This window comes from Calidris pugnax, unplaced genomic scaffold (genome assembly GCF_001431845.1).
Source record: "Calidris pugnax isolate Ruff unplaced genomic scaffold, ASM143184v1 scaffold11, whole genome shotgun sequence".
Taxonomy (NCBI): Eukaryota; Metazoa; Chordata; class Aves; order Charadriiformes; family Scolopacidae; genus Calidris; species Calidris pugnax.
The window spans coordinates 1,262,066-1,286,681 of record NW_015090803.1 but is presented as its reverse complement, the minus strand read 5'-3'; the positions used below and the strand labels follow the sequence as shown (position 1 = coordinate 1,286,681).

The following is a 24,616-nucleotide window of genomic DNA, read 5'->3' as shown; positions in this document are numbered from 1 at the left end:
CAGATCTCGTACCTTTTAACTACAGATTTTGCTAAGGGCTCCAATCCTTCTCCTTTCATCGCTCACATCCCAGACTTTGCAGCACAGAGATTAGGTCTGGGTGCCCCTACTACTGGTGTCAGTTCAGTAAGTATGGCAGTATCTGCTGATTTTAGGAGTAATCTGGACAGGGTGTGTTCCCCTCTCTGTCCCAACCAGGCCCCTGTGTGCTCTGCACGAAATTAGCTGAGAAAATAAACACCGGGACTTCACCTTAAACTGTTTCTAAACAGCAGATCCTGTTTCTTCACACTCAGCTCCATAAAGTAAATTAAAGAGGCATATCCTTAGTCCAGCAAACTATAAAGGCAAAATAAGGAATCGGATAAGCATGTCCTTTGTTCTCAAACATTTGTGCCATCCCCTTTGTTCGGCACCGTTCCCGGCTCAGAGGAGCAGTTGCCCGGTTTGGTTGAGCCTTAGGAACAATCTTGTAAAAAGCAAATGTTGCCATCATGTGGCAACCTCCAGAAACAGAACTGTGCTCCTGCTAGTCCCTCTGTCCCAGAAACACCACAAACCAGCACAGACTCAGCAAAACGCCCCTGGATTGAAAGAAAGGTGAACTACCAGGCACAAACTTGTACATAAGAAGCTCCATCTAAACATGAGGAGGAACTTCTTTCCTGTGAGGGTGGCAGAGCACTGGAAGAGGCTGCCCAGGGAGATGGTGGAGTCTCTGTCTCTGGAGACATTCAAACCCCACCTGGACACCTTCCTGTGCAACCTGCTCTGGGTAGACCTGCTTTGGCAGAGGGGTTGGACTAGATGATCTCCAGAGGTCCCTTCCAACCCTGTATCATTTTGTGATTCTACCGACACAACAGAGCTGCAGGTTTCACGAGTTGCAAAAAGGAGCACCAGATGCTGTTCACATGGAACAAGCTGCCAGAAGGACAGCACAGGTACCAAAACCTGACATATTCCATTCTATTCTCCCCTTTCCTGCAAATTGTAAAAAAAAATAAAAAAAAAAATAAAAATGGTACTTACACAGCAGTTGATGGCAGACACGGTGTTACAGAATCATTTTCTCTTAAGGCATGTAACACCTCTCTCACCCTAACAGTGCCTTAATCTTTAATATCCCCCGCACATCCTTCCTCCCACCCTCCCACCACGTTTTTGGGGTTCCTGCTCAGGCAGACCAGCCACCGGGCAGCACAGCAGGTGACAGCACACAACATGTCACCCCAAGGACTCTGATACCTCAGTGGCTGCCACGGGGCAGTGGTGGGAACAAAAACACTGGCCAAGCTGCTGCAGTCACAGCCCAAGTTACTCCTTGGAGGCAAGAACCTTTAAAAACGATCAAACGTAGAAAAAGCATCTGGGAGCTCACGATGATTGAAGGCACATCTATCTTCTCTACAGGCACTTTCAACAATTTTTTCTCCCAGTCTTATATAACTGAGCTTAAAAGCAGTCCTTAAAAAGCCCAAAAGAACCCTAAGGAAAATCTCACCTCAAAGGACCTGCAGGTTGATATACCTTCCAAGTCGCTTTCAAGTTAAAGAGTTGCAGAGTAGGTGGATTAATCACTTGAAAACCCAATTTCAAATAATGATCTCCAGCTGCTTGAATATGGGTTTTAATCCCAATTTGTGTCACTTCTGATTTTTTTTCCTTAGTTCTTACATCCATTCGTATCGACCATGTGCTTAACTCAGTTTCCAAAGCCACATCAATAACTCAAGACAGCACTGTATATAGCTTTTAAGTGTTTGAGCATAGAGATGGCTAATTCTGGTTAAAATAAGCAACACTGGCCACTAACTGCTTAAAAGCACACATTTGTAAAAGCACATGCTTATCAGTGTATTTTACTATAGATTTAAAGGCCTTATAACCATCATTTTTTAAAATATATATTCTCCCTCCTCCATTTCGTATTTGGCTGTAAAAATAATTTGCTTTTCAATTACAAGAGATCCCAGACTTCCACAATTTCTTCATTCAATATGAAGAAAATCTATCCCCTGCAAACAAACTACACAGGAGAAAACACAGGAAAATATGGATGCTGACACTCAGAGATGTGTAAACATTTTACAGTGCAAAGACTAAATCAAGCACTTCAGTATTTCAGAGGGACTGAGTAGCAATTTTTTGGTCATGCCCCCTTTTCCTTAGTGGTTTTGATTAAAAAGCAGGAATTGTAAGGTGCATGGTTTAAGGAACTGCCATTAGGCTCAGGTCTTGACATAAACTCTTTAACTTTAAACCTAAGTCACCAATTTCCACCTTGTAACTGTGCTTAGAGGACTACTGGGTTGTTAGGCAAGTGTTTTTAGAAAATATGGATTAATTTTAAGCCTTTAAACAGCAATTTGTCAGTCTTTCAAAAACTGACATACTCACAGCCTAACCAGAACACATACTTTACGTTTATGCCTTAATTTATACAGAAAAATTAGCGTAATTGGTTATTCCTAATCTTTCACACCCCAAATTGTGCAAGTGATCTTGTTTACTCCCAAACACCAGATATCAAGTACTGTACGGTCAACTTCACAGAAGGTGACTAAAACACATCAGCATGTTCCAGGGAAACGCTAGAACCCAACATTTGGACATTAATAAATGACACAGACAACGATTCTTGGTGAGAAGCAAAGCGAACTCATGATTACAATTCAAATCAGATGTTTAACCATTTGTTAAAGAATCAGAACAAGGACACAGAGTCATACATAACTAGAAGTTGGTTTTATTTCTGTGCCTTCTGCACCTTCTGCGCTTTCGCTGACTTCTGCGCCTTCGCTGGCTTCTCTGCTTTCTCTGACTTCTCTGGCTTCTTGCCTTTATTAGAAGCCAGCCTCTGGAGCTTCTTCATTTCATGCTTGATGATCCTGTTTCTCTGTAAAAAAAAAGGAAAAAGTTTACTATTCATCAGAATGAAAACAGCTACAGCTCATAAATACTATGAAATATATGAATTATGAAATAACATTTATGACATTCTGAAGTATTTCATAAGTAATAAGAATCTTTATGAAATATTATGAATTTCAATTCTACACATTCAGATTCTGCCCATTTTGACAATCACCCTTGCTAACCCATTACATTTACACTATATAGTCAAAAGATTTACCATGCATTACATTCAAAATGCCAAATTCCACCGAAAACTGTTCTGATCTACTAAGTGGACGACAACATTCTGGCACCTGGTAACTTGGGTACCCCAGTAATTTCATGCGTAATGACTTTCATTACAGAATGAAACACGAGCAACAAACCCATCAAGAATATCTGGATTTTGTCAGCAGGCAATTCCTTCCTCAGCTACAACTTGGAGGAGTGACACACAGAGCACGTGGGTTCAAGTTTGATCAACTACTGAAGAGAAAGTCGTGGCCAAAGCAGCATGAAAAATGCAAGGCATTCACATACTTTGTGTCATTCCATAACCCAAACCAGCTATAAAAGTAAGGCTATTAACATCTGCATGTGACTGTAAAACAAAAGCTAACCCCCAAAAGAAGTGACACTCAAACACTTACCATTTTCTTGGCTTTCATAACCTTGTAGCGATCAAAGTCGGTCATTTTGGCTTTCTGTTTGAAAAGAATCAGTCATGAAGCTCTGATATGTATATAGACACATACGCAAGTAGTAAAACTCAGGTGTTTCAAAGCATTCCACAAGTAACCCTGATCATCTCCAAATTAGGCTTAGCTGGGCATCTGTAACTAGTTCACTATTTAAGTCCTTTGCCAGGAAATGATGGTGCAAGAAAAAGGGTGGTTATAGAAATGACTGAATAAAACCACCTTTAGTGTTAAAATACAAGAAGCTGAAGCTGATAGATAGCAACTTTCAGCAATCTGTGTCTTGCCTATCTTTCACCTTAGTCTGCAACTGAAAATACCTAGTTAATTAGATTGCAACTAATTTTAATAAGCAGCAGCAGCACAACATACAACACTCAAACTGAAAAACTGTACCTTTTCCCGGGCTTCGATCTTCTTTGCCCATCTTGTTGCTGCCCATTTTTCATTTATATTTTCCTTTTCCCAGGCAAGTCGCACACACTTCTGACGGGCACTGCAATACAACAGTCACAAAACTGTATTCACAGTCTTTATAAAAAAAAATTCTCTCTGATGCTGGCCCATCGGATTTCATACAAGGGAAGATCACCCTTCTACATTACCTCAGACACTTAAAGTCAATGCCACACACATCTCTGTGGCCTAATTAACATTTTCTTGAGCAAATGGTTTTCTGGGACTGAACAGAGCAGCGACTCCAAGAGGCATTCCCATGCACTATTCCTAGCACTGCTTCAGAATCTAAAGTCAGCAATTTTTGCTTCTAAAATTATAGAAACTCATACAGTAAACTAAGCTAAAGAGAACAGAATGAGTTCAGCCTCCCGCAACTGCAGTGCAGTTTTGAGGGCAGGGAATGTATTCAGTGTCTGAAGGCAACCAAAGCAGTAGTAAAACAAAACTGCACAGTATTTACTGCAACTGCTTCCCCCCACAACATCCACCCCCCAGCTACCTGCAAGTTGCACAGGCCAGTCCGCTCTTTGCTTTGCTCCTAAAACAGTGGTTATCAGCCAATACTGATAACGAAAACTTAGATGTATTCAACTGTGATCACAGTGTGCTAAAGTTTTATTGCACACACGCATTAATCCATTCACTTAATGTCCTATGAACTTTCTAGACTTAGCAAGCATCAGGTCACGTAATTCAGGCATCAAGTGACAGCATGGGTTGTGTTTTTTTTTTTTATAGGTCAAAAAAAATGCAAACAACTCACCTGTGTGGGAACTTGAGAACAAAGTCAGTCAGCTGCATGCACTTGAAGGGCATAGCCTGCCTTCTGACACCACTGCAGGGACCATCAACGAGTGCCTGAAAAAGGAAGACAGATTTGGGGGGTTTACAACAGTTTTCCCATCACATTCGATTCAGACCACAGCTTCCTAATAATGTATCTTGACAACAACGGTCCAAAATTGTAGTAAGTGTTATGCAGACAAAACCCAATACTGTTAAGTCTTGTGTACACACCCCATACTTTACAGAAAGAATTTTAAAGGCCCATCTTTGTCTTTGAAAAAAAACCAAACTGAACTTTAAAAAAAAAGGCACGCAAGACTAAGATAACATACTCAATCTTTTTTACTAGCTTTTTCAGAAAAATTAAATGAAAAAGAGTCCCCTAGCCCAAATATTTTCTTTAAACATACATTAATTCCACTCCTAAGTTTTAGACTCCAACTGACATCGCTTGTCCACTTCTACTCCTAGGAAACACAGCAGAGAGGGGAATGTATCACTTGCCAGCGTAAAAAGCTTGCTACTGAAAGTTTCAAATACAACAACAGCTGCTCAATACCATTTTTTTGTCAATTACTTACTTCCTTGAATAATATATTCACAGTCAAATTTCCTTTAAAATCAATACACTTAGTTCATGAACTTCTGTGAAGATGAAAAGAAAACAAAGGCACTGCGCTCTTCACTTACCCTGTTTTGGTCAATAACATCCACAATGGCCACCAGCTTGCCAGCATGTGGCCCAAAGGAAATGAAGGCAACTCTGCCAATCTCGACGAAGCGTTTGAACACCTGAGAGCAGCGAGAATTGACAGGAATTAGGCAAAAATACAGCAGGGGCCATCACTAGGTTCAAGGCTCTCACTGCCTACAAAGCAGGTTCCCAAACATTCACGGAATCACAGAATTGTTGGAACTGGAAGGGACCTTCTAGAGATCTAGAGATGATCTAGAGATCATCTAGTCCAACTCCCCTGCTAAAGCAGGATTGCCCAGAGCACATTACTCAGGACTGCATCCAGGTGGGTCTTGAAAATCTCCAGAGAAGGGGACTGCATGACCTCCGTGGGCAGCCTGTTCCAGGGCTCTGGCACCTTCACCCCAAAGAAGTTCTTCCTCGTATTTGAGTGGAACTTCCCATGTTCCAGCTTGTGCCCATTGCCCCTCGTCCTGTCACCAGGAACCACTGAAAAGAGTCCAGCTCCATCTTCCTTCAACCCACCATTTAGATACTTATAAGCATTAATAAGGTCTCCCCTCAGCCTTCTCCAGGCTAAAGAGCCCCAGCTCTTTGAGCCTTTCCTCATCAGGGAGATGCTCCAATCCCTTTATCATCTTAGTTGCCCTACGCTGGACTCTCTCCAGTAGTTCCCTGTCTCTCTTGAACTGTGGAGCCCAGAACTGGACACAGCATTCCAGTTGCGGCCTCACCAGTGCAGAGTAGAGGGGGAGAATGAGCTCCCTCGACCTGCTGGCCACACTCTTCCCTACGCAGCCCAGGATCCCATTGGCCCTCTTGGCGACGCGGGCACATTGCTGGCTCATGGACAGTTTACTATCCACCAGGAGCTCCACATCCCTCCCCTCAGAAGTGCATTCCGACTGCACACAATCCCTTCGGCTTGAGCCAAGGCCCCACAGTGAGGCAGGCCCCGCCGTGAGCCCCACAACTACTTTTTTCCTCCGGCCCTGGCCCCGCGGAGAGGCCGCAGGCAGAGCGAAGCGGGGCGAAGCTCCGAGCCCCGCGGGCCGCACAGAGCCAGGAGCGGCCACGCCGGCTCGGGGCCTACCCGGGCCTACCCAGCGGCCGCACGCGGGGCCCGCTCCCAGCCCCGCACCCCTGAGGCGGCCGCGGCTTTCCCCTCATCTCCCACCTCCCACCCTGCCCTAGCCCCGCCGCCCGCCTCGCCCCCGCCGCCTCAGCCGACCCAGAACGCAGGGCGTGAGGCGGCGGGAGCGGCCGGTGCCAGGAGGCCCCGCAGCCCGCACGTACCATGATGGCCGCCCGCGAGCAGAAAGGGAGGGGCGGGACCGCCGGCGCCCGGAAACCGGCTCCCCCCCCCTCCCCGCCCCTCGCGTGCCGCCACTGCGCATGTGCGGAGGCGGGGGCCCACGCGCCGCCAGTGCGCGCGCACCGCGCGGGGAGGGGGGGCCGGAAGCGGCGGGCGGGCGGTGGGTGAGGGGGAGCCGGGGGTACGGCCGGGGCCTGGCCCCGCTCGCTCGGACCAAGGGCGTCCTCGGTGCTCCCCGTTGGCACCGCGGGCAAGGCAAGGGAGGTGGTTTTGGTCGCAGCCGCCGTGAGGGAGCGGCCCGGTTGGCGGGAGGGGGCCCGGTTGGCGGAGGCGGGAGGGGGATAGATGCGCTAGGCCGCGCCGGTGCTGAGGGGAGTGTGATGGGGCTGGTGGTGTGGGAGCGCAGGAGACGGCCCGCAGCCTGTGTTGGAATTGCCCCGCTGTTCGAAGGGCAGAACGTTTTAATGAGGAGAGGGCGGTAAAAAAACTCCCCGAGATGGTGGGTGGTTTTTTCTCGTTATAGTGCAGAACTGGGCCTTGACTGGCAAGAGCAAACAGCGCTTGGGAGGGAGGCAGGAGAAGCACTCCTTCAGAGCAGACTCAGAGAGGGTAAACCCAGCGTTACAGTTCAGTGTAGGAGGTGATGCCACCTGACGGTGACAAGTTTGTGCTTTGAAAACAATCATAGAATGCTTTAGGTTGGAAGGGACCTTAAAAACCGTCTAGTTCCAACCACCGCTCTGGGCTGGGACACCTCCCACCGGACCAGGTTGCCCGGAGTTCCATCCAGCCTGGCCCTGAACACCTGGAGATGCTGACACACGCACGTGGTTCGCATTTTGCAGGATTTTCACTCGCTCTAAACATCAGGCAAAGCATCTGGTATGAAAAGATGCGAGTTTGAGAGCAGCAAAGCATAAGCAAAACAAGCGCTCCTGGGAAATAGGTCTGACCTTCAGCAGCGGAATGAAACATCCCAGTTTCGCTGTCTAAAGCTTATTGTTTGTACAGTTTTGCTTTTATAATAAAAGTAAGTAAAAAAACACACGTAAGCCATTTTAAATGGTGCAGATGTTTTATGCAAGTGCCCAGGGAATGGATCATTATGACATTAATGAGCACTTAACTCCATCAGGTATTTTTGAAGGTCCCCTCCAGAATACCATTAGAGCGATATTAATTTACTCTGCTTTGCAATAGTAACATAGTAATACATGTAATTACACCACTTATTTTTAAACATGTTCTAGGTCAAGTCAGTAGAAGGGGATGGCTTTGGGATTCTTCCAATTTGCAGTGATTTGGAAAAATAGTCTTTTTCTTCATTTGATCTAACATTACTCTCCCGTGCTACTTCAGAGGAAGGGACGTTACCTAACATCTTGGCCTTTTTAAGGACCTTTGCATGTTTTGTGGCAGAGGTACTCCAGCATCACTAGTGACTGTACTGAGGGTGCAGGATGCCAGAGTTGCATCGGTTTCACATAGCTGCAACTTGCACGCGTTTCTGCCTCTGTTAAGATCATAAAAGACTGGAAGGGGCATCATAAAGTACCAAACTTGGGTTGTGCCTTAACATCAAACACTGAAAAAAATTCAGGACACAGATTTCTCCCGTGAATACACTTTTAAAAACCTACACTAGGCCTGTACAAGCATTCACTGTCATAATGTCAACCTAGTGTATCTGAAAGAGACCCTACGAAGTGTCAGTGCCCCTCAGTGAAACGTTAACAGTATTTAGAAGTTGTTTATGTATGTTCTTCTGTGTTGTGTATATATATTTTAAAAAATGTCAACCTAGTGTATCTGAAAGAGACCCTACAAAGTGTCAGTGCCCCTCAATGAAACGTTAACAGTATTTAGAAGTTGTTCATGTATGTTCCTCTGTGTTGTGTATATATATTTTAAAAAAAAAAAATAAATCAAGGAGCTGCTTGGTTTTAACCACCAGGGTTTCCTTGCTGAGAATACAGATTCTGGAGATAATGAGTGTCGTCAGCTCCAGAATCTCACACATCAAGTTTTGCATCGTGCAAATTTCCATCCCTCAGGACAGCGTTTCAGAGACGTCCTATCCCCTCTGGTAGGAATAACTTGTCTACCAGGATGAAAATACTGGTATTGGGGAAAAAATAGTAAGAAATAAAAAGCACACCTGGCTTACCTTTTCACAATTTTATTAATCTTCATAAGCAGGCAATAAAGAGTATAAAATGATAAATAACCTACAGTTTCACACCTGGCTTACCTTTTCACAATTTTATTTCACAAGCAGGCAATAAAAAGTATAAAATGATAAATAACCTATAGTTCGTACACATTCCCAAATGCTGTTCTCCTCACTGGCTCTCCCAGAGGCCTGTTCATGTCGAGGTGACAGGACACTGTTACACCCGTGGGCCAGGTTCTGGCTCACACCTGGGGGAGGATTTAGCTGCGGTTACTGAAGTGATCACCCACCCTCCCGTAGCAACCACTACAGCCACGGGGAGCCACGCTGGCTGCCTGTCCCAGCCTGGCCGTGGTTTTTTACTGAACTGCAGCCACAGTCCTGGCTTGGAAGAAGCAGCTGCCTGGCCAGAAGTTCACCATTTCCAGCTTTCCCAGCTGCAACTGAGAGGAGACGTTAAGACTGAGCAGGTGGATATCCTGGTGATACAGGAGGGAGGTTATAGACACAGGGAGAAGGGAGAACTACTGAAAAAGGAAACCAGAAGGCAATTCACAGAGGGAAGGCATTCTTTGATCAGATACTGGCTCCATCTGAGTACTCCTGGAAGTCCAAACGATTCTCGAACAGATTTACTTGTTCTTTAGCTGCCAACTCCAAGGAAACTGACTTCCAAGCATGTTCCATTTGTGCGAAACCACATCAGAATGGCGCTGCCATTCATAAACAAAGCAAAGCAAAAGTTCTGTAGGCAAGTAAATATCCCAGAATACCATTTTTCATGGAAGTCTGGCAACTGAAGAAAACATTTCAATATTTCAATGCTCTCCTCCAACTGCCTTTTTTTTTTTCTTTTTTACCTCTTAACTGCAGTTCCAGGCCCATCACCCAAGAGACAAAGCTTTCATCTCATGCTGACCTCTGTAATGTCCATGCATTCTGAAGTAAATGTTATATCAGATATAACTTGGGTGCCACAGAGCACTTCATCATCTTGTAAAACCTTCTGCCTTGTTTTAAGCGCTGCTATTCCAGTAAGACTGACAGGGCAGAGTAGTAGGACAACACAGAAGGGACAAAGCCCTCACTGCTGCTCCTCTTGAAAAATCACTAGTGTTTTTTGTTGGTTTGGTTTTTTTTTTTCCTTTTTTCCATTGAAAAACATATTTAGTTCCTTTCAAATCATCTATCAGCCTGTGAAAAACTAAGGAAAAGAAAACCCCAACCCCACAGCCAAACCTGAAAGCAAGAAGGTTACACAGAAACAAAAGACAAAGTATTACTCATGGGTAAAAATACTGGCCACTGTTCTGCTACCTCACAACCTAACCAATACAGGGAATAGGTTACGTTGGGATAGGAAACACATTACGTGCCCATAGGACTCATAATCCAATGTTAACTGATTTTTGAGTGTATGCATCAACAAGTCAATCTCTCACATGCAAGACACCTGCATGGACACACTGTGGTCCCAAACCCACTACAGGGAGGCAGTTCTGCTGGCCTGCAGACTGGCTTCTGTTCCTCTTGGCCTCAAAGGAAGGGTGTAACACGTTAATGCTTCAGAAGATCCCAGGTCTGAGACTCTATCCAGACAGTGGAAATAATATGTACACGACAAGTCAGTACTGACTGTGATTGTCTGAGATCAACAAAACATGGGGAATACAAGTCGGTGTTTCACTATAAGAACCTACGAAAGGTATTTCTGTGAAAATTAAAGGGAAGGACACTGAAAACTCTAGTGGCTTGTGGAGCTAACTATGAGACACTGAAGTTTAGGTTCAGTTACTAAAACGTGAAGGCGTTTTGTTCCACCTTCAAAGCAAATATTTTTTACCACAGCAGAGGCTTTGAGATCTCCATGGTACCAAAAGATCAGTTTTAAAACAGGCTGAGAGGTGTTGGCAGTTTATTACACCTTTATGTGGTGAGGATCAATCAATTTCGAACAGCAATAAAAACAATTCTATCCCAGCTGCTCCTTTCACATCATTACCTACTGCTTGTTCCAGTTTCAGAAATTAAATTATTTGGGGGCTTTTAGTGTCAGCACTGCACACAAGAACAACTGCCATCTTCCCACCTCCCACAATTCCTACTGACCTGCTTAATTTTATCTTAAACAACAGCTGCTATGATCAAATCTGTCACCACTTGAGTTCTCCAGTTAGTGCAGAGTTAGTGATACATACCTGGCAGGAAAAGGCTGTTAATCCCTTACCAAGCAAAGTGATGTATCTGCCCACCTTTTCTCTGCTGCAGACTTGACAAAATAGCTCTACAGAAACAATTGCCAAAATATTTCAAAAGCACTCCAGTTCACCACATCACAGATTCCTTTGTGTCTCTGCTGTGTTTATACTTCTGGTCTTTTTGCCTGTCTTTACTTCATCCTCCATTTTCAAAAAATAAAGGCCTACTTAATAGCAGTATAAAACTTCTGGTTTGTCTCCTGTAAAGTTCACTCATTCTGGAATAAATACATGTTCAACACGACTGATGGTCTTCTGATGACGTGATACAACACACAGGTAAACAAGAAAGAGAAGGCACAACAATGCTGTAGCTGTGAGGAAGACGAGGAGCCCAGCAAACAGAGAAGGTTTCAGAGGTAACTGGATCAATTTGCTTTCTGCTGGAATCATGTTTGTGAGGCTTAACATGTAACCGAGTGACCACGCTATACTGCTGTTACCAACCTGAAATAAAAGACAGAAGAGTTAATCCTATTCCCATTGACTTTTCAGTCAAAGAAGAGAGGTTCCAAAAGCTCAACTGCTGATGCTGGCAACTGCCTTCAACGTTACCAAGGAGAAAACTTTAATGGAGTATACAAAGAAGACACAGTTTAATTTTAAATTAAACTTTTTTCTTTTTTATAGTTCCAGAGGGTGCTAATAAAATTGGTCAGTGGGCCAAAGAAGTGAGACACGGTTATTAGATGGATGGCTGCAAGGATGCGTGGTATATATGCAGACAGACAGTTATGGGATTTTCTCTGCAAGAAACACACTTTAAAGACAGGTATTTGGCTTACAGTCTAGCATAGGTTGCTTTCTTTTTCAATTTCAAGTCACTCCAGGTAGTTCTAGGGTATGCTACAGAACAGATAAAGCTGAAGCTGTGTTCTTCTACAACCAACCAGCTCTCCCAAACTCATCTGGCTTTCCATCTTTATTACAGGTCATCCACTAAGGACAGCCTGAATTACCTCCCACAATTCCTACTGACCTGCTTAATTTTATCTTAAACAACAGCTGCTATGATCAAATCTGTCACCACTTGAGTTCTCCAGTTAGTGCAGAGTTAGTGATACATACCTGGCAGGAAAAGGCTGTTAATCCCTTACCAAGCAAAGTGATGTATCTGCCCACCTTTTCTCTGCTGCAGACTTGACAAAATAGCTCTACAGAAACAATTGCCAAAATATTTCAAAAGCACTCCAGTTCACCACATCACAGATTCCTTTGTGTCTCTGCTGTGTTTATACTTCTGGTCTTTTTGCCTGTCTTTACTTCATCCTCCATTTTCAAAAAATAAAGGCCTACTTAATAGCAGTATAAAACTTCTGGTTTGTCTCCTGTAAAGTTCACTCATTCTGGAATAAATACATGTTCAACACGACTGATGGTCTTCTGATGACGTGATACAACACACAGGTAAACAAGAAAGAGAAGGCACAACAATGCTGTAGCTGTGAGGAAGACGAGGAGCCCAGCAAACAGAGAAGGTTTCAGAGGTAACTGGATCAATTTGCTTTCTGCTGGAATCATGTTTGTGAGGCTTAACATGTAACCGAGTGACCACGCTATACTGCTGTTACCAACCTGAAATAAAAGACAGAAGAGTTAATCCTATTCCGATTGACTTTTCAGTCAAAGAAAAGAGGTTCCAAAAGCTCAACTGCTGATGCTGGCAACTGCCTTCAACGTTACCAAGGAGAAAACTTTAATGGAGTATACAAAGAAGACACAGTTTAATTTTAAATTAAACTTTTTTCTTTTTTATAGTTCCAGAGGGTGCTAATAAAATTGGTCAGTGGGCCAAAGAAGTGAGACACAGTTATTAGACGGATGGGATTTTCTCTGCAAGAAACACACTTTAAAGACAGGTGTTTACAAGACAGGTATTTGGTTTACAGTCTAGCATAGGTTGCTTTCTTTTTCTCTCTGCAAGAAACACACTTTAAAGACAGGTGTTTACAAGACAGGTATTTGGTTTACAGTCTAGCATAGGTTGCTTTCTTTTTCAATTTCAAGTCACTCCAGGTAGTTCTAGGATATGGTACAGGACAGATAAAGCTGAAGTTGTGTTCTTCTACAACTAACCAGCTCTCCCAAACTCATCTGGCTTTCCATCTTTATTACAGGTCATCCCACTCTGCTACTACAGAGTTTGCCTGAATTGCTGTCCCTTTAAGTAGTTTGCTTAAATTTAGGAACCTCTTTGTTAATAACCTCCTTGGTTAGTCTTGGATAAAGTTGATGAATGAATCTTATTATTTAATGTCTTTAATGAACAGTTTTAAGCAGTCAGCCCCTTGTTGTAGAATACCATAAAGGCCTGTAATATTTGGTCTTTTTTGTAGTTGTGTGTATCCTAATACCTTTTCTTTAACTGCTAAAAAGAAAGCTACAGTAACAGGAACTGGAATACGACAGGTGAATAAAGAGGTAAGACGGATCAAGGCAGTTTTTCATTGCTAAGAGAAGGGAAATAAAATCTCATTATGATGTTTAGAGCTTCAACAAATTATCTAGCGGTAGATTTCGCCCAGATCTTAGTACTGGTTTAAGGTTCTTTTCACTGATTGTGTTCACTAATTAAAAGGAAATATACTTCTACCATAGTCCCAAAACCTCACCTTCCTCTCTCGGAGGCAACTGTGCTGTTATCTCTGGGGTAGCCTACCTGATCAGGTATATTAGATCTTATTATTTTAGTTCTGTGAGAGGCAGATTTAATTAAGAGAATGTAGTCTTTCTTTTTGATTTTTCATAATTACCCTAGTGCAAGATCTACGTAACAGAGGTGTTAATTTCAAATAAGCCTTTTGGGTGTTCATTTTGCTCAGCATTTTTCTGATCTTGGCTAAATACAGAAAAATGTTGCTGCATTTGGCTGCTCCTATCTGCTGGATACAATACAAGATATATGTAAATACCAAATCAAATACACCCCTTACGAGGTTTTTAAGGGGATTAAAATCCCAGAGTAAGCTCTATGCCGATTTCCCAGTAGAAGGGCTAAGTCTGCATGCTCCTCCAGAGCTTCTAATGGTTGTCCACCAGAGGACAAAATAAGGCAAGAAACTCCTACTTGATTCCTTAGTGCACCAGTAATAAGACTATTAATTGTTCAGAAAACATTGCTTGCCAGCATACCCTGCATTTAAGAATAGTGCATGAAGATCTACAAGCTATTCTTTTGTCGGTTTTGCATGCAAGCACTGAAGCATTTCCAAACTGTACAGAGATTAAGACAAGGTTTTAGAATAAGGTTCTGTACAGTAGCAGAGAGGAAAGGATAGAGTGACAGAGCACTGTGAGGCCCCCACTCCCTGACAGAACAGCCAAGCTTGGATCATGGTCGTGCAAAGATTTCTTAGCAGTAGCTTTAGAATGGATATATACAAGTTTGTTCCAAGTATTTTTAGGAGAAAATCTGAAGTCAGGGAAGACGTAAATGCAACTGTCACACAAACCTTGTAAGCCTTTTCTCTTTGCCAACTGCAAGCCAATATCCCATCAATATAGGCTCTTATTGCAGAGAACCAGATTACGGCACGGATAGATGCCCCAGTTGCTTCATCACCACTCACTGACTCCAAGCCAGCTCTGCCGGGTGCCCCAGGGCTCTGCCAGCAGAGAGAAAAGCTGGAGTTCTCCTGTCCAACTCAGCAGGGTTAGCTCAAACTGACCTTGACTGGTGAGGTGTTTCAGGCACATCACTGCCCAGAGCAAGCCACTACTTCAACAAACTGAGGCAAGGTTCAAAACACGATTGTTTGGACCTTTCTTACGAGTTCTTTAAAAGAATCTAGGCAACATCTGCAAGAAACACTGCAACCCCTGGAGCCAGGCTGAAATTGCTACTGAGGCTTGAAAAATGGCTTTGTCTTATGCCAAACATTTGACAGTCATTTATAAAGGCTGTTTAAGATTGTTGTGTTTTTGCAGGCTGCTGCATCTTATGTGTCCTCCTAAACCTCTTTGGATTAAAAGAACAGTAAAAAGAAATTATTATTGCTCACCTCCTTTTGAAAATGTATCTGTGGCCAAGTTTCTGCATCAAAGTTGTAACCATGTACAAGCAAGTAATAAATGAAATTAGCTGAAAAGCAGTAGGATCTAGCATATAATTCTTCAAATTTAGGCAGCATAAACTGGAGCTGAAAGCAAAAGTTTTTTAAAAAAAAAAACATGTAAATTATGAAAAACAAATGCTTTTGGTTTTTATAACTACAGAATACTTTGGATTCTAACTAGAATTTATTAGCATTTTTCAGAAACACCAAGTAAAGCTGTGGACAACTAGATACGGAGATTTAGAAAAATAAAGACCCTGATGGTGATACAGCTTATGTGGTTAAAAATAAAAAGAAATAATACAAAACTGGACACAATATTAGCATTTTTCAGAAACACCAAGTAAAGTTGTGGACAACTAGATATGGAGATTTAGAAAAATAAGCTGTATCACCGTCAGGGTCTTTATGTGGTTAAAAATAAAAAGAAATACAAAACTAGACATACAAGATTGAGAATGCTATGGTTCCTAAATTTTACATGTCATCTTTACAGCAGGGTTAAAACTGTGGTAGTAACCACAGCCACACATCCCTTTAAGAGGATCACATACAGAGTCAACCTCACACGTGGCCGTCAGCTATCAAGTGATGATGTCAGGTTAAATAGGAAGTGCTTGCATTCCTTTTTTTTTTGCTTTCAGAAACACCAAGTAAAGCTGTGGACAACTAGATACGGAGATTTAGAAAAATAAAGACCCTGATGGTGATACAGCTTATGTGGTTAAAAATAAAAAGAAATAATACAAAACTGGACACAAAAGATTGAGAATGCTATGGTTCCTAAATTTTACATGTCATCTTTACAGCAGGGTTAAAACTGTGGTAGTAACCACAGCCACACATCCCTTTAAGAGGATCACATACAGACTCAACCTCGCACGTGGCAGTCAGCTATCAAGTGATGATGTCAGGTTGAATAGGAAGTGCTAGCAAAAAAAAGGAATGCAAACAGGGAGCCAGCTGGGTGATCTGAGGTACCTTCCCGCAAATTTAAAATAGGTCTGTCAATGTCTTAGGTTCATGCTAACAGAGCTGAGCTCAGAACAGGGTATAAGGAATATATCTAGCATATAATTCTTCAAATTTAGGCAGCATAAACTGGAGCTGAAAGCAAAAGTTTTTTAAAAAAAAAAACATGTAAATTATGAAAAACAAATGCTTTTGGTTTTTATAACTACAGAATACTTTGGATTCTAACTAGAATTTATTAGCATTTTTCAGAAACACCAAGTAAAGTTGTGGACAACTAGATATGGAGATTTAGAAAAATAAGCTGTATCACCGTCAGGGTCTTTATGTGGTTAAAAATAAAAAGAAATACAAAACTAGACATACAAGATTGAGAATGCTATGGTTCCTAAATTTTACATGTCATCTTTACAGCAGGGTTAAAACTGTGGTAGTAAACACATCCCTTTAAGAGGATCACATACAGAGTCAACCTCACACGTGGCCGTCAGCTATCAAGTGATGATGTCAGGTTAAATAGGAAGTGCTTGCATTCCTTTTTTTTTTGCTAACAGGGAGCCAGCTGGGTGATCTGAGGTACCTTCCCGCAAATTTAAAATAGGTCTGTCAATGTCTTAGGTTCACGCTAACAGAGCTGAGGTCAGAACAGGGCATAAGGAATATTGCAGGACTAGAAAAATACAGAGTTAAACTTCCATTAAGTAAAGATGCCTGCAAGTTACACAGAACGTGTTACATCACAAAACTACCCTTTGGATGTCAACTGTGACCTGGGATGCTCATTGGGATCATGAATATCAGCTGGAATTCACAGACCCAAGCAAAGTGCTTTGATCTCCCAGACTGATCCAAAAGTGCTGTTGCGAGTTCCAGTGGTTGCAGGAAGATGAGGATGTGAATATCACAGCGTACACATATGAACAGATCAAGCAAGTAGGAAAAATGAAGAACTGCTGGGTAAAAGCTGTCTGGAACAGGCCATGGATTGCCAGCTAATATGCTTTACTTGCTTTTCTTAGCATAAGTAATAGCAAAAAAATATGAGACTATAACTTTCCCTCAGATGAACTCTGTGAGGACAATAATAAAATAAAAAAAAAAAAAAAGAATTTGCCTTCCACGAGTAAAAAATTTTCAGGCAGTAGTGCTAATTCAGCTCCAACTACACTGCATCAGCTCTGTGCCACTGTGAACTCAGAGATAATGTAGGATACAAAAGTACTAACTGCTTTGAATATATAGTGATAACTCTGATAATACGTGTGACTGAAGTGTGCTCTTCATGAATGTCAGTCTAGCAGAGTTTTGCTTTAAAATTTAAACTGACCTGCTCTATCAGCCTTCTAAAAAAATTCCATCAGGACGATCTTCGATCCTGTGAAATGCATAAATTTACACCTGTATCTATTCAGTTGCAACATCCCTTACTATCTTTGTGACATCTCAGCTGTACAAAGCTCTAAGATAAAGAGAGGAAAATGCTCACACTGCTTGGCCACATTTCAATATAGGCCAGAAACTCAGAATCACGAGGAATGAAACTTCCAAAGCTAGTCCAAGTTTTAAGTGTTCTAGAAACACTCCATGGTTTGAAGCACACTGGGAGAACAAGCATCGAGGTTGAAACAGACTTCTGAAAAGTTCTGAATACATGTCCAGTCCATATCTTTTTTGTGTCTCCCTTTCACAGGTACAAAAGAAAAAAAGAAAAAAGAAAAAAAAAAACCCAACCCACTTACCTGTGCCCAGCTCTGTGAACAGAAAAACCACATACTTGAATTGAAGTCAGCTAGAGAGAAGTGCCCAGATAAATTCAAAGCATTAATTGTATAGTAGAATCCTGAGAAAGCCTACAGAAAAGGAGTAGATGAGAGGCCTGTTAGTTTCAGAACTACAGAAACCAAAAGCAAGCAAGCTCAAAAAAGAACTGCTGTGTTTGCAAACCTACCACAAAATTCCCTTTAACTTTTGGCTGATGGATTCCATTAAACGGACAGTCTTCGCTGCCTCCGCACGCCGTGAAGTTAAACAATAAAGAAACCATCTCCTGGCACAGACCTGGGTCTCCTGTTCCATGGAAGTTCACAAGCTGGTTTGCGTAGTAATTTGCTGGTCTCAGAGACTGTGTACAAAGGCTGCCAGAGAAGTACTTCATTGTTAACACAGTATTATAGTTCTGAGGGTAACACGGATTATACACATTGGAACTGCTGTTGGATTTCTGAAAAACAAAAAACAAAAACCCCAAAACAATAAAGGCCGCTCAAAAGGAAGAAAAAACTAATTTGACATTCACTACAGGAATCTTTTTAAATCACATACTCATGTATTTTTGTTCTCTTTTCTGTCATGGCTGGTCAACATTGCTTATCATTGTAATTCATAGAAACCCCCTTCTCAAAAAAGAAAAAAAAAAAAAAAAAAATCAATAATCGGCAAGATTGTCAAAAGACTTCCAGGACTAGTTGGACCTTTTTGTCAAATGGTATGAAACTCCCACCAATTTTTAACAAACATGAAGATCTTTGTATTAAACGGAAGCGCATTTGTCATGACAAAGCACACCCAGGGTCTCTAAACCCCACCAAAGGGAAGCAAACACCTGCTCAGACAATTGCTGAACACCTGGAAGAACAACATAGCAAAGGGTTTCAAACAGACCTGGAACAGCAACGCTAAAAGCCTTTTCTCAGCTTCATCTCTGCCATAGCACTGGAAGCTGTGAGTGTAGACATTGTAGTTGTAACCATACAAATTCACTTGCAAGGTGCTATTGAAGTTCTCCTGAGAGTCCTCTGGGATAAATGAAATTTGAGTGGAAGCTCCTCCAAGATCCAGTGCACCCACAGTCTCTTTTCGGTAAGGATGGACCCATGTCCTCCAAAGGTTTCTCTACATGTAAAAATAAAACAAAGATTAAAGAGAAATATCACCTGCTTGTTCTCTCTTCAAGCTTTTCTACTCTTTACTTAGATTTTTGAGACTTTCTCCCTCTTTGCTCTGCACTCTTTCAAAAAAAAAATCTTAGCTCTGAGGAAAACATGCAGATGTTTTTTACGTAAGAGGGATCTACTTTCACAGAGTGAAATGATCTTGAAAGATGGAAAGAGGAATGCACAATAGCTTTCAATTCAGAGGAGAGTACTATGATCAAAGGACACAACTAGCCAGATCAGTGCCTGTACCAGAATGCAGGGAAATGAAGTTCAGGTACCCTTGAGATCCTGTACAAATCTGGATGGAAATAGTACAAAGATTTGCTTGTTTCAAGGCAAGAAGAATTATTAAAGGAATAGAATATTAAGAGATCACATAGAAAAAGAGAGTGAAAACAGAGTGAAAAAACATAGAAAAGTCAAATGAAGCTCCATCAAAGTCGAAAGAACAAGGACTCCTAATCTGCTGCCTCACTGAAACTGCAGTGGCAATAAACCTGATCCATTCCACTGGCATTTTCCTTATTACGCAAAACACCCCCCAAATTCTGTATCTGATCTACAGTCACAGTGCAGAATATGGATTTTGGATAAGTATCTATCTCAATATTTACTGCAGTATTATTTACTGAGCATGATGATACGAATGTATACACAAGAAGGGAAAAGAAACTTTACGGGCTAGCAAATATACTCAAAATAAAGTTCTATAATGAAAGATTCCCATCAACAGCCCCTAGCACAATCTGACTCTTAGCCCATTGTCACAAGAATGGGGAGAAGTTTCTCTTTCCTACTAGTCATATTCCACATGTAGGTCTTCACACAACTCTATACTAAACTGGCTTCACACCAACTTGCAGTGCCTTCGGTAGTCCTTATGAATCTGCCATACGGAATTTGGTATTTGGATTATTAAAATTCATGTGGTATGAGACTGACACCACCCTGAAGTTCCTTACATCATTTTTTTTTTAATGAAATGCAAACAATGAGAAAAATTCTTCCATAACATGTGATCCCAATAGCATTTTTCTTAACTTTGCAAGAGAAAACATGCTCACCATGAGCTATCTCTCAGATCACCATCAGCTAATTCCTGCTTATTAATTGCCATGATCTAGCAGGAACCATTCAGCCAGGACAGCTAACAATACTCAGGGGTTTGCCCAAAATTTCTTTCAGCCTAGGGAGAGTGTCTGGAAGAAGTGCAGTTAATACTAAGGGGAGCACACAGCTGCCATGAATGTAAATGAGCAGTTGCTCATCGCCTTCGTACAGCTTTTACTGGGAATGAAATTATACTGAATATCTATATATAAGAAGGGGTATTCCAACACATTTGACTCCCTCTGCTGTGATGCTCCTGGCTGAGTTCAAGGACAGTGTTAGTGTATATATATAGGTATAACTTTGTCTGCACAAGACATTTGTTATCACAGGCCACTGCTCAGAGCCTGCAGCTTTTCAACAGTGCTGGAATGAATTGTATATGAGTGTTTTCTTCATCAGCTGAAGCACCTTTGGCCACAGCACCTTCACTGCTTCAAACAGTCTTGTCTGCTTAAGACAAGCGAGTCAACACTGCCAAACAATTTGGAGACCCCGAAGTTGTGCAGATCCTTCAGCAGCAGAGCTGCAGGGAAAGCAACCATCTGAGGAAGCCACAGAAAAGCAGAAGAATATCTCTTTAGTTGGCACCACTGTCAAGGCAATCAACACCCATCAACACTTAACATACCAATGCATTTAAGAGCAGTGCAACTTCTGTTTCTAGGTAAGGCACCCAATGTCATTTAGGGAAGAGCTGTTTCATGAATCAACAACACACCTTTGCCATATCACATTCCTGTAACATCATATTTGATTTATGTTTGCTTCGTTCTATTACTGCCACAAAAAGGCGTTGTTACATATTTTGGTGCAAAATGGAAATTATAACTATGAGCTTTTAGCAGGTATGTCCTCTCAAACTTCTCATTTATAAGAAAGAAAAAGTGAGAAGAAAAGCATGCAGTTTTTTCCACACACCTCTAAGAAATTACCCATTAAGTAGTTGGCTGTTATCCATCCATACACCCCTTCCTCTGTCCCAGTTATGATCTGTGCACCCCTAAATTCAAAAGGTTGTGCTCTGAAGTAGTTGTGAATGCTTGCAAGGACTTCACTGGCTGCCGTTTCATTTTGCAACCTAAGCAATTCACAAAACATGAGAGACTGAGCATCTGGAAAGGCAATTTCATGTTTATTGTTCACTGACTAGCAATTCAAGAAAAATCCTACAAGCACCTAATAAAAAATAGGCATTGTTTCCCTAAAGGGGAAGCTTATGATAGGGAACGGCCAAGTACCCAGCACTGTTTCAGCAAGCAACGCCCCCACAATGTACAAACTTCACTCTTTTATCATACAAGTTCATGGGTGTTTTGTTTCTTACATGTATTTTTCTTTTTAGTGAACTGAGTGCTTATATGACAGCTGCTGGTTAAAACAGTCTTGGAGCTTTTCTTCCCACTCTGTTTAGCCGCAGAACAAATGCAAATAGCCAGTTTGTGCCAGGGCTAAAGCCACAGACAGATCCCAAAAGCCACACGGCACCACAGTCGTGCTCAGAAAACTCTGAGTTTAGAGTCTAGCTTTAATCTGCCCTTGCTGCCCACACATACACACAAACATTATCTTTTTACATGACACTGAATTTTAAGACAGATATGAAAGAGAAAATTAAACTCTTTCATTCTCCAGAATAAAGCAAGCCTTTCTTTTCAATATGGCATAACAGAGGATTTTTATACAGCCCCGCTTTCCCTATGAAAAAAAAAGTTAATTAAATTAAATTGGCTGGGCTCCATTTCCTTTTGAGATGGAAAACTTCCAATGGATAAAAATGCATCCAGTACATTTTTCACATTCTGTTTTCACAGCCAGCCACGCTCGTACGCATACAGAAGAGTTCAAGTTTCTGCCATACCTCAGTAGTCTCATGCCAGCTGTAGCTCCCAGATAAACAGAAGTGTTTTTATGCAGATGAACTGGTATTCTCTCCTTGACTTTATTCAGACAGTCATCAAAGGGTTTGGCAAGAGCTCCAGGGTTACTCTCATAGCTGGATATACCAGGGCCTAAAAAGAGAACAAGTAGATTGATTTCATTCTGCTTTGCCAACTACAAATTAGCCCAATTAGCAAACAGGTGTTAAGAAAAAGAGATTTCCCCTTTCCCTCCTGTAACTGCAAATAAAGACAGGATGGTTGAAAACTGTGAGCGTTTGAAGAATAAACAATGTAGTGGCTGTCTCAGCTGTGTGAGACAGAGAAGATAGTTGTAAACTGCTTGCCTGTATTTCTGTGTGTACACATATATACCTGTAGTACCACAGCTGGAGTGAGATATCCAGTATAACCATATAACAGCATAATGACAGCAGTGCTATATTCATGAGGAAAATCATGGCAGATGCTGTAGAAAACTGCATGTCTAATGGATGCAAAATTCCTCTATCTGCTGAAGTATAGAAAAAACCCTCCTTCCACAACCTAAGGCAAAAATTTCCTAATCTGGCTTGCCACAACTGTTGTGGACACCATGGCACCTCTACAGCTCACTGCTCTCAACTGAAAAGAAAATAAAGAAGCTTCTTCAAGGAATTGCTGGTGAAATTTCAAGATGTACACAAATGGCTCTTGAAGTCATAGAGGTACAAGTCTAGGCTGATGCATGAGCTACTAAGTACTTCACAGCTTTCCAAATTTCCAAAGTCTTCAAATAAAAGAAATGCTGCATAAGGCATAACTATTTGAACAATTAACCTCAAAGGCCTTCCTCCCTTGCTCAACACATTCTTCTGAAAGACCTTTTATTCCAAGCTATTTAAAAACATATTTTATACTTTCCTTTTAAAAGGAATTATTTCAGGGCACAAGGACTAAGCATTTACAGGGCCTGATTCATTGTAGATCGAATTCTGTCTCAGAAATCATGCACTGAAATGAAGTAAACTAAACTTAGCTACAATTTCCTATCTCTGTTGCAAATTAGACATACACCCTGCTGTAAGAGTAGGAGAAGAACTGATGCTGACAGATACAGAAATAGTCTTAGCAGTTCTTGCTTCCCAGCACTGACAAGGGAACATAATGGGGAAAAAAACAGTGTAGGCTTCCAGGTAACCTCTTTTTGGAGCCTAGAAAGAGATAAGGAACTTCCATTTGAGCTCACCTTTCACATTGCACTTGAAGGTTTGGCTTACTACTCCTGTGTCATTTTCTTTTTCTGCTGGCCATTCATAGACGTAGACTGTAGTCCGAGAGGACCCAGCATCAAAGACTATTCCATACTGGAGAGAAAAAAAATAATAAACGACACAAACAGTGACAACTTAAAGGCCCATATGCAGCTGTACTTCTATACACCATCAAACACTTCAGAAAATGTATGCATAGTATATTTACAAGGGAGATTAATTCTAGTGTTAGGCACTTAGGCATGAATCCAGCAGCCAAGCACAGAATGAAGCTGGCTGCAAAACAAAGAACACACTACTATCTTTGATAATTAATTCAGTGGGGATGGAGAATGCTCATCTCCTTTCAGCATCAGGTTCAAAATCCACACTGACATAGATAACACTGTGTCAGGATCTGATTTTGCAGCCAGTTCCCATTATCCCAGGTACACTCCTTGGATACTGAAGGGTTTGATACCTAAGCACAGGCTTTAGATTCAAGGATGCACAAAGGATCCATAAAGCTACAAGAAAAGAGGTAAAGTACGTAATAGTCCACGGCGAGAATGATGTAACAAGTCTGGTTCTTTTCTAATTGCCCCATAAACCTCTCCCTTTGAGTGGTTTAGGCAGTCCACCTGAGAGTTTGTCACTGAAAACAGGCTGTGCCAGAACGTGAGACAACAAAGAGGGAAAGAGAATCAATATTACCCCACGTTTATTTATGAAATAAATAAGAAATATTTAAGTGACTTGGCCCAGGGCCACTTGGACTGGTTCCTCCGTCCCATTTCACTGCTCACCAGACCAGTCTTTCCCCCTTCCTGTCTTTTATGGCAGCAGAAAACTGCAGCAACTGGGAAGGCAAACTGCATGAAGGGAAGAAAACTGCTATTTTGCTTATCCTCTTTATGATCACTGAAAGTACATGCAGCTGTCCCCCTCTTCCAAAGTCATGTAATTGGCAGGAATCACACAGTGTAGGGTTCATTTATTTTTTTTTTTTTTTTTTTTTTTTTGATTTTGTGTGGTTCCTGTCTTTGAAATTGAACGTGGCAGTAGTTGATCTTCTGGCTTTGGGGGTCTGTAGAAATGCTGAATCCGATGGTGATATGGTTTGGGTACATGGCAGAAATATAATAAC

The 24,616-nt window shown here is 41.8% G+C and overlaps 2 protein-coding genes across 6 annotated transcripts in view; both read right to left on the bottom strand.

The window, feature by feature from the left end:
- Positions 1-2,638: 2,638 nt before the first annotated feature.
- Positions 2,639-6,908, bottom strand: RPL14 (ribosomal protein L14). Its single transcript, XM_014937621.1, has 6 exons — positions 6,835-6,908; positions 5,532-5,633; positions 4,819-4,913; positions 3,993-4,092; positions 3,549-3,602; positions 2,639-2,899 (listed from the first exon to the last, which is right to left on the bottom strand). Exons 1-6 carry the CDS (start codon positions 6,835-6,837, stop codon positions 2,750-2,752), a joined length of 504 nt encoding a protein of 167 aa, XP_014793107.1. The 5' UTR covers positions 6,838-6,908; the 3' UTR covers positions 2,639-2,749.
- Positions 6,909-9,100: 2,192 nt separating this feature from the next.
- ENTPD3 (ectonucleoside triphosphate diphosphohydrolase 3) overlaps positions 9,101-24,616 on the bottom strand; it is a 51,352-nt gene continuing 35,836 nt past the window's right edge. For all 5 annotated transcript variants that reach the window (XM_014937782.1, XM_014937780.1, XM_014937783.1 and 2 more), the window contains 9 exons: positions 23,466-23,583; positions 22,219-22,369; positions 21,279-21,438; positions 18,973-19,203; positions 18,260-18,532; positions 18,051-18,161; positions 15,286-15,423; positions 12,244-12,859; positions 9,101-11,115 (listed from right to left, as the gene is read on the bottom strand). In XM_014937782.1, coding sequence (XP_014793268.1) covers positions 12,626-12,859; positions 15,286-15,423; positions 18,051-18,161; positions 18,260-18,532; positions 18,973-19,203; positions 21,279-21,438; positions 22,219-22,369; positions 23,466-23,583 — 1,416 coding nt within the window. In that variant the 3' untranslated portion in view covers positions 9,101-11,115; positions 12,244-12,625. The remainder of the gene's footprint in view (positions 11,116-12,243; positions 12,860-15,285; positions 15,424-18,050; positions 18,162-18,259; positions 18,533-18,972; positions 19,204-21,278; positions 21,439-22,218; positions 22,370-23,465; positions 23,584-24,616) is intronic.